Raw genomic sequence first — 12,930 nt, forward strand, 5'->3', positions numbered from 1 at the left:
GGTGGAGTTAATTTGTAAAATTTGTCAACCTGGGAAGTAGTCGAGGCTTCCATTCCTAGTGTCTTAAGGTGTGTGGAAGGATGTCCAAGTTAACTATATCATCAAAATTTCCTCTCAAATTTGTGTATATATATATAGTATATATATATATATATATATGCATAGGACTCATTCTTCTATTAAATTTATTCTTTATTACACTAAGGCTCTCTTTTATAGCCATTTTTTTCCTTGGAAAAGTCCTTTTTTCCACCTAATTTTCCACCCTTGCACTGTTTCACAACTAATTTTTTTCAAAGAACTCATTTTCCCATTTCTTCTCACGTGATGGCTTTTTCCTTCAAATCAAGGAAATGAAATTTCTTGGGAGAGAAGCTCTGATTTTCTAAGCAATTGAAACCCATTGTGCGCCGTTCTTCCACTGCTTAGGCTTAGGCACTCATAATTTTGTTTCCGAAAGTTCTCAAAATTGCTTCTAGTGCTTAGACTTATTGCTGGAGTTGAACAAAAAGACTCATGGAAAAGAAAATGTATAGAAAAAAAATAAAAAATCACGTATAAATTAATAAGTTTGGAAAATATATATTTTTCTAATTTTGTGGTTTCATTTCTTTGAGAAAATAATTTAGTTAACTTAAAATACGTTATTATTTTGATTTTTCTGTATAAAATTAAATATTTTTAATACATTTTTCACCATTAAATTCCATGAAAAAATGTGTCATTTTTCATGAAAAATAATGCCTATCAAACACGAAATGTTAGGAAAATGACCAAATTCTATAAAAAAATATTACCAATCAAATACCAAAAAATAGAAAATAACATCATTTTTCAGGTAAAAAATTATGCCAATCAAACAGCTTAAATTTCTAATTTCTAGGAATTCAATTTCACTAGAATTCAATTCCCTAGAATTCATTTTCTTTCCATCTAAATTCCACCATTGCAATCAACCACACCCTAATACTCAAATAAAAATTGTGAAAACACCTCAATTAAAAAAAAAGAAAGAAAAAAAAAAAACAACCCAAATAGATCTTTATTATTTGATCACCCTAGAACAACATTTCCTAGGGCATGCTTCCCTGGCCACAGCCTGAAGAAGAAGAAGGAGGACCCAGAAAGCTTGATGAACCAGCTCCAGGATAGCCCAATGAAGACCCAACACCACCACCACCACTACCATGGCTTGTTGAAGGACCATCTTCACCCAGATAATAGCTTGATGATGAAGCGCCTGTACCCAAAAAATATGATATCAATTCACCAAGATTTGAAAAATCTTTAAGACCCCCATAGCTTGAAAAGGCACCAGTGCCGGGATCACCCGTGCTGCCACCAACTGTAGTCGGAAAATCCTCAACATGGGGAGCATTGGCGACTAACTTCTCACGGTGCTTGCGGATCTTCTCCTTCAAATCTAGAAGCCAGACTTTCAGCTTTTGAGCATCTTCGGGGCTGAGTTCGTCAATGTTTGTGTTAGTCAGAAGCTTTGTTTGACGCTTTGCAGCAAGTTCCGCTAAATACTTCGCCCTTTCCTTCTCGATCTCTTTCTGAACCCTAAGCTGCATCAATTGCTGGTTAAGTGTCTCGATGCTCGCCTTAAGACGAGCATCTTCAATAGGATCTCCAGTTCCACCGATGGGTCGTTGGATGTCGGGGTTACGGAATCGATCAACGACTGCCTGAAAGTTAGGGTGTGCGAAAGTGAAAGGTTTGCCACTCGAGGAGAAGATGAGGAGGCCAAGCTCCACACCGCAAAGGGTGCATAGCTCACTGGCCTTCTTGTAGAGGCCAGCTCGACGTTTCGAGAAGGTGACGAGAAGTTCTTCCTTTGTGTCGCGCCTTCTGGAAGTGTCGATTCTTCGTCGGCCTCTAGGTTGGTTGTTCTCCATGATCGTATGGTTTGTGAGAAATTGAAGGGAAATGAAGGGAATATATAAAGAGTAAATGCTTAAAGGAGAAGTAATGCAACACAGAAGCCGGACTACTGGGATGGCTTTGAATTGTGTTGGTGGTCTCTATTTATAGAGGGAGATGAATCTTGCATTACATGTGATTCATCTATTACCATATATGGAATTATCTATTTAGTAAATATTTTAGAGAATGGGTGGTGGTTATTACCATTACATTAAATATTTAAGGAAAGATGCATTATTTCTAGAGTGTTCCACTATTAATAAATGTTTTGAATTTTGGTTTCAGCTCACGACATTAGATATTTGGTGCCTAGGTTGCTCTTTTCCCCTTGGTGGTTTGGGGTATGGCTCGGCCTTCATTTATGGTGGCTTTGTTGTTGGCTTTTATTTTATAATTTTTTACTTATAGAAAAAAAGAAAAGAAATGTTGTCCCTCTTGACCATCGTGATTTGCTTATGTGTGTGTATATATGAGGCTCGTTATTTATACAAAAAGAGTTTTATAGGTGAGTATACGAGTGATATATCGCGATTTTTGTTCACCCTTTTCTCTGTCTCTTTCCCCCCTTCCTTGCTCTAGCAACTGACCTCCACTGTCGGCCCTCTCGCTGTTGTTCTTTGCTTCTCACCATTGTCGCCTCGCCTCGCCTCCTCTCATAGCTGCCACCTTGCCTGGTCACTGCTGCATCCTCTAGCAATTGGCTCGCCTCTCGTCGTCGCCTCGTCGTTATATTGGACCCCAATTGCTAGAGGATGCAGAGGTAACTAGGAGAGGCGGTAGCCATGAGGCGGTGAGGTTGTAGCAGTGAGAGCAGGCGAGGCGACAACGAGAGCAAGAGGGTTGGCGGTGAAGGGTCGATTGCAACGACTAGAATGCGGCGGTGGCGATGAGAAGAATGAGAGAGAGATGGGAGGTTGCTGGAAGAGGAAAGGGCAATATGGTCCTTCAACCCATCTATAAAAACCCTATCTATACAAATAGCATTATTTGTGTGTGTATATATATATAATATATTATATGATAATAATATATAATCGAGGACACACACGTAATCATTTCCTCACCTTCGTCATCTTTAGGTAGCCTCTATTTAGGCAACAACAACGACGACTAAGAGAGGGAACTTCGGGAGCACCAAAGCAGCATCGACAACCAAAAGCAACAACAAGGGAGCACTGGAGTAGCATGCTCTAACGATCGAGAGAGGGAGCTTCGAAATTTGAAAACAAGTAGCTAAAAGAAAAAGAAGAAGAAGACTGAAAAGAGGAACTTCGAGATTTGCGACTTCGATCACTGGAAACGCGTTTCTGGCCATTTTCTATATTTTGTAAAACGACCCTAAAACGTTTCGCAAATTATAGAAATAGCCCAAAAAGAATTTCTAGCTATCTTTGCCATTTCCAAAACTAAAAACAATTTGGAAACATCGAAGTATTGCCTCCAAGCTGTATTTGTGCTTCAAAGTTTGGTGCAATCCTTTTTATGGTGAGAAATATTCTATGATTCTTACTTACTACTTACCATTTCAAGTTATATTTTCAATATATATATATATATATATATTTAGGAATATTGATATAATTAATCGATGAAAAGGAATTCTTGCTATACTACTACTTAAAAAATAAAGAGTAGTAGCATAAATTACGAACATAGAAAATTAACGCGTTATTTTCAATTTTAGAATGAACTTTTATAATTTTATCAATTGTGGTATCCCATTTTTTATTTAGTTTCAAATCAAGAAGTATTACCACTAATTGTCACTATTGTAGCATTATTAATTATAATTTCATCTAAAAGCTTAAGGTACGTAATAAATAGAGAATTAACGTTATCTTTTATAATAACACTTTTACTCTATAATTAAATTTATCATTATTTGTTGATATAACAATTAAGTTATATTAGAAAGATTAATCCATAGAAGACTTTGCAAGAACTAGTCACAAAACTAGGCAATGGGGGTGACAAAACTCAACATGATTATTGTTTATGAGTAAAGTTATCCACCATTAATTGTGAAGGGAGGTTCTCATCCCTTGCACCTCATGGACCAATTGTTCTCAAACTAGTAATATATAATTAATTTTTTCAGAGTTAATTAGTTTTATTTTGTTTTAAAGTTTAAAATGAGAATATGATTGGACTATTGTTTTTTGTTTTCCAATGAAGTCTAAGGTTATGATGAAGATTCGAATTTATCTTCATAGGCTTCGATCTGGGATTAAAGTATAGTCTAAAAGTACCACCCATTGGCAACCTATTAAAAAAGTCGGGTCATAAACCCTTTATTAAGCCTTTGGAAGAGAAATGGGCCGGGCCCATTTGCTCAAGGCTTAAGGAAGCTCTTGGTTATACTATTAGATTTATTTACATATATGTACAGTAGCAGCAGCAGTGTATGTAAATAGAAACGGATGTAGAGGATTAGTCATGTTATATATATATATTTTAGTAGGCATAAGTCTTGAACTGACGGATTATGATTTAGAGAAGTTTTATTCCATTTCTCTCTTCTCTGTTTTGAGCAGATTTATTTTCCCAGTTATTGATTTCTTCACATGGTATCAGAGCAGAGATCAATGGGATCTGCTTGATTTGTTTCACCAATTTCATTTGACGTTCTCAGATCCGTCATCGAAGCGATCTTCAATTTCAGATTCTCTGTTTTAATCAAACCAGCGACAGCATTTCATGGCATCGAACGGATCTAATATTGCGGCAGGAGATCCGCTACAAATTCATGCCTCAGATCATCCAGGTATGATCTTAGTCTCTGCTCCACTAACTGGTCTCAATTATAGATCGTGGAGTAGAGGAATACAAATTGCCCTAGGTGCTAAGAACAAGCTAGGGTTTGTAAATGGGGAAATTCCGATTCCGGATGAAAATAGCGAGGAGTTTAATCTCTGGAAGAGGTGCGATTATATGGTTACCTCTTGGTTGTTAAATTCGATTTCTAAGGATCTTGTAGATGCCTTCATTTACACTAACAATGCTAGACAACTTTGGCGTGAGATAGAGGAGAGATTTGGGGAAAGTAATGGAGCACTTGTGTATCAACTCCAACGCAAGATAAGCTCCGTTAGTCAGGATAATTTTTCTGTATCTGGGTATTATACTCAACTCAAACGATTATGGGATGAATTGGCTGCAGTAAAGCCTTTACCAAACTGCTCTTGTGGTGCCTCTAAGGCTATATCTAAATTTGCTGAAGAAAACAAGTTGATGGAATTCCTTATGGGGTTGCATGATGGTTATGATCAGGTGAGGAGTCAGATTTTATTACTTGATCCTTTGCCAAGTGTTAATAAGGCTTACTCGATGATTCTGAGAATAGAGTCACAACGTCAGGTAGTTTCTACCTTGAATGAAACTAATAAAGGAGCTGTGTTTTTCTCTAAGCAAAGTCCAAACAATAAGAGAGATCAGAAGAAATTCAAGAACAAAAGTTTTTGTGAAAACTGTAAAAGGAATGGGCATTTGAAGGACTCTTGTTTCAAATTGATTGGTTATCCTGATTGGTATAAGGAGAAGATGAATAAAGATTCAACACAAAAGGTTATTGCAAATGTGACTAACAAGGCTGAATTAACTTCTGATACACCTCTAGATGCTGTCTGGTCGGATAATCAAGAATTGGGAAACTCAATTGCAGCGGCTTTTCTAAAAATGCTCAAGCCCAATGCTGCAAATGTTAGACTCAATACTGCTCTGAATGATTTTGCTGGTAACCCAAGATCTATTAACTCTTGTTCTTTTGATATGCTTGGTGAGGGTACATGGATTCTTGATAGTGGTGCTACTGACCACATTACATATCATAAAAGGTTGTTTCGTTCTTTACACAAATTGTCACACCAAATTTCAATCCATTTACCTAACCACACCACCACATTTGTTACACAAGCAGGAACTATTTGTTTAAGTCCTGCTATTGAGCTTCAAGATGTTTTATTCATTCCTTCATTCCACTTCAACCTTTTATCTATTAGTAAATTGCTTTTTGATCATCACTTGCAAGTAATTTTTTTTCCTATTGGTTGCCTCATACAGGACCTGAGGACGCATAAAGTGTTGGCGGTAGGAAAGGTTGAAGGGAGATTGTACAAGCTGGACAAGTCAAGCTTCCTTGTGGACACTATAACCAGCTTTCTTTTCCAGCTAAAATCTCTCAATTTACCTCTTGTATCAGATACTTTACCAACAATTTCTTACAAGAATAAAGCATTTACCAATACTTCTAGTTGTGTTCTACCTGTTACTTTACCATACTTTGGTAATTCCTTTGTTACTACTTCTAGTTGTGATTTGTGGCATAACAGATTAGGGCATATGCCTGTTAAAAACCTGAAATACATACCTACATTGAAGCATTTGTTTGATGGTACTTTTTCATGTGATGTCTGTCCCTTAGCAAAGCAAACCAGGTTGCCTTTTCCTCTTCATGATCCTAAAACCACCAATCCTTTGGAACTTTTACATGTTGATTTTTGGGGTCCATATTCAACTCCTTCCTTAACTGGTGCCAAATACTTTCTTACTATTGTTGATGACTATTCAAAAGCCACTTGGACCTACATGGCTCAACACAAGAGTCAAAGCCTTTCTCTTCTTCAAGCTTTCATTCGGTTAGTTGAAAACCAATTTCAAACCTCAATCAAATCCATTCGAACAGACAATGGTACAGAGTTTCTTAACCACTCTGTGTCTACTTTCTTGCAATCTAAAGGTATTTTGCATCAAAAAACCTGTACTTACACTCCACAGCAAAATGGAGTGGTTGAACGCAAGCATAGACATTTACTTGAAGTGGCAAGAGCCTTACAACTACGTTCTCATTTACCTAAACAATTTTGGTCTGAATGTGTGCTTACTGCTACTTACCTTATAAACCGAATGCCTCTTTCAGTTCTTAAATGGGAAACCCCTTATTTTCGATTGTTTCATAAAGAACCTGATTATGCTTCTTTGAAAACCTTTGGTTGCCTATGTTATGCCACAAATACCTTCCCTCATAAAGATAAATTTTCTCCAAGAGCCATTAAATCTGTTTTTATTGGCTATTCTCATTGTCACAAAGGATACAAATTGTTTGATCTTGCCACCCGCACTATCTTTGTTAGTAGAGATGTTACATTCTTTGAATCTACCTTTCCTTTTCAAGACAAAGTATCTTCGTCCAGTCAACTAGATACACCATTACCTCAATTTCCAATCAGCTTACCTACACCTGAATTTGTTCCAGCTTCAGGTTTGCCTTCTATTCCTTTGACTGACAGGACATCAAATGTTTCTTCTCCAACTTCAAATTTACAATCCTCTTTACCTGAACCTCGCCGCAGTACTCGTGTCCCACAACGACCAGTTTGGCTTAGTGACTTTGTCAGCTTGGTTCAAACTTCACCTGCCTATGCTTCCACTTCTGCGTCTACAGGTAATTGTCATCTTTCTCAATCTGAATCTTTTCTTTTTTCTCCGGCCTATATTTCTTTCCTAAACAATATATCTTCAGCCCCTGAGCCATGTACTTTTCATCAAGCATCTCAAGATCCTAACTGGGTTACAGCAATGGAGAATGAGTTGCAGGCCTTAGAGTTAAATGGTACTTGGGAAATGGTTGATTTACCTAAGGGTAAGAAACCCATTGGTTCCAAATGGGTATATCGTGTCAAATATAAACCAAATGAAGAAATTGATCGATACAAAGCCCGATTAGTAGCCAAAGGATATAATCAAATAGAAGGTCTGGATTATAAGGATAGATTTTCTCCTGTTGCCAAGTTAGTGACTGTTCGGTTCTTTATAGCAGTGGCTACTGTCAAAACTTGGCCTATCTATCAGATTGACATTAATAATGCTTTTTTACATGGTCATCTTGATGAGGAGGTTTATATGACTCCACCTGCTGGTTATTCTGTTGATCCCAGCAAGGTCTGTTTGCTGAAACGTTCCCTTTATGGGCTAAAACAGGCCTCACGCCAATGGAATTTGGAGTTTAGTGGTTTTCTTTTTTAGCTTGGATTTGTTCAATCTCCTTATGATCATTGTCTTTTTACACACAAAACTGATTCTCATTTTGTTGCCTTACTTGTTTACGTTGATGATGTCCTTATTGTTGGAGATGATATTGATTTCATTCAATCCACTAAGGCAGCTCTTGATAAGAAATTTACTATTAAGGATCTAGGATATCTCAAATATTTTCTTGGCTTGGAAGTTGCTAGATCCTCTTCTGGAACATTTCTATCTCAACATAAGTTCATAATGGATCTTGTTCTTGAAACTGGTTTACAAGATACTAAAGGCTCTTTTTTCCCTATGTCTAAGGGTTTATCTTTAGAACCTGATCAAGGTACTCCTCTTTCCAATCCTAATCAATACCGACGGCTAATTGGTAAGCTGTTATATGTTAATCTTACAAGGCCAGACATTAGTTATGCTGTGCAGCATTTGAGTCAATTCATGTCATCTCCTTGTCAGCCTCATTTTGATGCAGCTCTCCATGTTGTTAAATACCTTAAGGACACTGCTTCTCATGGTCTTTTTTATCTAGCTTCTACCAGCCTATCACTTTCAGCCTATTGTGATGCAGATTGGGCTTCTTACAAATTTTCACGACGATCCTTAACAGGTTTTTGTGTTTTTTTGGGTGGTGCTCTGATTTCTTGGAAGACTAAGAAACAGCCTACGGTATCGCGGTCCTCTGCTGAAGCTGAATATCGCAGCATGGCGTCCACTACTTGTGAGCTTGTTTGGATTTCTAATCTTCTCAAGGATCTAAATATTTCGGTTCCCTTGCCGATTACCCTTCATTGTGACAACCAAGCTGCTCTACACATCGCTGCCAATCCGGTTTTTCATGAGCGCACCAAACACCTTGATATTGATTGTCATCTTGTCCGCGATTATCTCAAACAAGGTTTTATAGCTCCACTCTTTGTTCCTTCTCAATTGCAGCTTGCGGATTTGTTCACCAAACCTTTGACAGCTGCTCATCATCAATCTATGGTTGTCAAGTTGGGCTTGTGCTCTCCCCAATCTCCAACTTGAGGGGGGGCTCTTGGTTATACTGTTAGATTTATTTACATATATGTACAGTAGCAGCAGTAGTGTATGTAAATAGAAACGGATGTAGAGGATTAGTCATGTTATATATATATATATATATTTTAGTAGGCATAAGTCTTGAACTGACGGATTATGATTTAGAGAAGTTTTATTCCATTTCTCTCTTCTCTGTTTTGAGCAGATTTATTTTCCCAGTTATTGATTTCTTCACAGAAGCCCGAGCCCAAGCCCACTTACTCCCCTGCCTTACTCTAGCTTTGTCATATAAAATGGCTTTTTCTTTTCTGGTTGCCCTTATTGATGGCCGTTTCTTTCTCTCTTTCTCTTTGCTCACCCGATAGCTTCCTTGTATGGTTGATCCGATGTGTTCCCTTTTCCCTCTCAGTTTGATCCGTCTTTCCTTGCTGATGTCCGTATTTTTCCTTGTGGATTGCTTGGACGATCCGTGGGTGTCCTCTATTAATCCATTCCAATGGTCTCCCTTAGAGGTAAGTTTTCAGTCACTACTCTTTGTCCCATATCTTCGTGATTGCTCTTGTTCCTTGGTGGATCTTGCTGTGAGCATAATCTGAGTGGTTTGAGAAAAAGATTTTGTGTTTTGGTCGAGAGGGTTCGTGGTCAGATTTGGGGGTTTCGGGGCTTGGCTCTTGTGTGCTTCCGTGTGGCTTGATGTCCTTATTCCTTGGATTTACTTGGGTGGTACAAACTGGACAGATCCATATCTGAGCCTTGAAACGCCTTTACAGGGAGTTTTATTTTTACTCTTTTCTGTTCTTGATTGTTTCGATCTTTTGGGTTTTGCTTATAATCTGTACTAACCCTCTATTTTGATAAGTATTCTTCCGCAACAGGAACTTTTACAACATAAACTACACACATGTATAAAGTAATATTCTATGCAACTCTTTCCCTATTATATCATATTCTTTTTATTATCTATTATTATCATTTTTCCAATCATGTTACCATTTATAACAATATGTATCAAAAAGTTGCAAATTTTATTAACAGTAAAGGAAAACGCCACCCAAGCAAATTAAAAGATCTGCCCAACACAACCCAAAGACCAAAACCACTACCAAAGATTAGACAAGAGACAACCCTCCCTCCCCCCCCTCCCTCCGAAAGAAAGAAAAAAAAAAAGAAACTATAACGCTTGGAAACGTAACCCAAAACAGACCCACAAAAACAAAAAAGAAAAAGAAAAATTCTTTAGAGGAAGCTAATCAATACAACAAGACAACATTCCTCTAGATGCATTAAAACAAAAGTACAAGCTTAGAACGATTGCTTTATATTTAGAGTCTAGCTTTTGTTATTGTCTATTGCAGCTCAACTTGTTCTTGTTTGTAGGCTTCAGCTATAATATATCAATCTAGCAAAAAAAAAAAAAAATCTGTGGCACATTTGATATAATGGTTAAGCATCATAATATTGAAAGATTAAGCATCAAAATATTGCACTAGACTTTAGAAACCATCTTTAAAATGTTATTTAGTGAAAACATGTTTTTCTAATTTGAGCCCCACTTTGACTCATGTCAATAATATTTTTTTCTCTTTTACTTCTATTTTTTTCTAGTGTTTTATTCGTACCCACTCACCACACATTCCAATCTTTTTCCCTGCCGCCTTTTGCCACTTCGACAATAAGCACAATTGGCCTTTCCTCTTGCCATCGTCATCCTTGCCACTTGCAACAAGAAGAATCACTAGCACTCTCTTCATGTCCTCTTGCCATCCTTATCCCTCCATTAGCACCACTACACCTCCTTTTGCCACTATAACAACTCATTTCTTCATCAGGTTGCCCTAATTAACCATTCACCTCTCCTTTTGCCGTCAATCTCTACATCTCTTATTTTACATAATTTTGAACACATTCTCTTATTTTTTGAAGTCTAAAATTGGTTTTATATTTAATAAAAATCAACACATTTTTTTATTTTTTTCTGATTTTCTATAAAAATAAAAGTATAAAAACGAAGATGAGAAACAAAAAACATTCTCCATAAGTAAATATATCGTTAACATTCTACAATTGTTCAAGCCACTCCATACTCCATAACTTCTTAGCTAGATATTTATATATGACAACACACACTAACCATATATTAAATATTTAAGTGTTTCAAAATACAAACAGACATATTTAAACGTACTTTATCACTCTTTATTATGAGACTAATTCCACTACAAGAAAACAACAAATTTGAGATGAATTTTGAGACAAAATTATCCATATGAAATTCGAGATAGATTTTAAGACGAATTTGAACTTATGTATTTTAGGAAAACTTAGGGCCTGTTATCTTTGCCGTTTTCGGACCGTTTTTTGTTTTCAGTTTTTCAAAACACCCAAAACGCATTTACTTATCCATTTTCAAAAATACATTTTTCAAAATACCAAAAAACTTTACACACAAAACTGAAAACGCCAAAAATACGTTTTGGCCGTTTTCAGCCAAAACCACGGTGCCAAACCCAAAACACGGAAAACGCCTCCTTCTGCCCTTTTGTATTCTCTTCTCTCTCTCTCTCTCTCTCTCTCTCTCTTCTGTTTGATCTTCACTTTTCTCCTCTGTGAAACACCATTGTCAACCAAGATCAGCCATTCGAATCGCCGTCGTTCGTTCTTTTCCAGCCACCATCGCCTCAGATCGACCCTCTCCGAGGCCGCCGTTCGCCCTCTAGCCACAGTCGTCGTTCGCCCTCAGCCACCGCTACTGTTCGTCCTCAGCCATAGCCGCTGTTCATCCTCCAGCCACTGCCTCTTCCAGCAACTCTGATTGTCCCAAGTTCGCTACTTCCTCCAGCCAAATCCGCCGCCTCCTCTGCTTTTCATCTTCTACTCTTCCTCTTTAGGTTTAAGAGGAAGAGCAAAGGAGGCGGTTGCGATTGCATCACCGCCTCCTTCAATGTTTTTTAAAATTATTTAAAAATTGAAAATACAGTGTTACAAAAATACACTTCATCGTTTTTATATTTGTTTTAATTTTTTAAATAATAATAATAATTAATTTTAATTTAAATAGCCATTAAATATTGAAGTAGCTTATTATTATTCAGATAGATTCATAGACATTATCATTAACAAGTAGATATACACTGCACACAAATAAAATAATTAAAAATTGGGTTAACTAGACAATATTTTGTGAATAAAATAATTTATTTGATGATGTTTTATGAATAAAATATCATAAAATATTTTTTTTTTAAAATTTGAAAGTAAACGCGTTTTCAATTTTCAGTTTTGAGAAATAATTTCTCAGAATGACAAAGAGAATGCATTTTCAGAAATCTCAAAACAAACACTCAAAATACAAAACTCAAAACTCAAAACTCAAAAATGAAACACAAAGAGAACACCACCTTAATTTCTAAATGTGGTTTGGAGTTATAGTGAATGCATTACTTCTCTAGTTAATGCATGCCTTGATTTATATCTTTCGGATTGATGGCTAAGACTATTGGGTTTCCAACTCATTAATTTAACTCATTTTCCAACACTCCATCTCCAATAATTGATATAACTATTTTTGAGTTTGTAAGTACAAGGAATTGTTGTCGTTTCGAACAAGGAGTTGTAACTGCAAGGTAGGTTCAAGAATAAAAATGGAAATGGCACATGATACCCCTTTATGCCATAGATATGTACACAAATGTTGGCCTTTATGAATTCCATTAGGATAGTTTGGAGAATTAAAAAGGGGACAAGGCTTTACACTTTAGGCTTCACTAAACGTGATTGACTTTTTTATAGTAGTGTTTTTTCTAAGGCAATAGTAGTATATATTTCTGATCAATGAAATAAACAATTTTCTATATCTTTCTCTCGAAATCGTAGGAGTAGAATACTCTCCCTAAATCGTCTCCACCCATGAGTTTACTGTGAAATCCCCTCACTTTCTCGGTGCTAAGACCTATC

At 36.7% G+C, this 12,930-nt stretch overlaps 1 protein-coding gene across 1 annotated transcript; it reads right to left on the minus strand.

Moving 5' to 3' along the window:
• Window positions 1-1,073: 1,073 nt before the first annotated feature.
• On the minus strand, window positions 1,074-1,898 carry LOC127808629 (agamous-like MADS-box protein AGL62). Its single transcript, XM_052347199.1, has one exon. The coding sequence runs from the start codon at window positions 1,896-1,898 to the stop codon at window positions 1,074-1,076; it is 825 nt and encodes a 274-aa protein (XP_052203159.1).
• Between the last annotated feature and the right edge of the window lie 11,032 nt (window positions 1,899-12,930).

This window comes from Diospyros lotus, chromosome 8, assembly GCF_014633365.1.
Source record: "Diospyros lotus cultivar Yz01 chromosome 8, ASM1463336v1, whole genome shotgun sequence".
Taxonomy (NCBI): Eukaryota; Viridiplantae; Streptophyta; class Magnoliopsida; order Ericales; family Ebenaceae; genus Diospyros; species Diospyros lotus.

What these genes read in the sequence shown, in the direction of transcription:
- LOC127808629 (XM_052347199.1), bottom strand. Translation starts at nt 1,898, where the DNA reads ATGGAGAACAACCAACCTAGAGGCCGACGAAGAATCGACACTTCCAGA.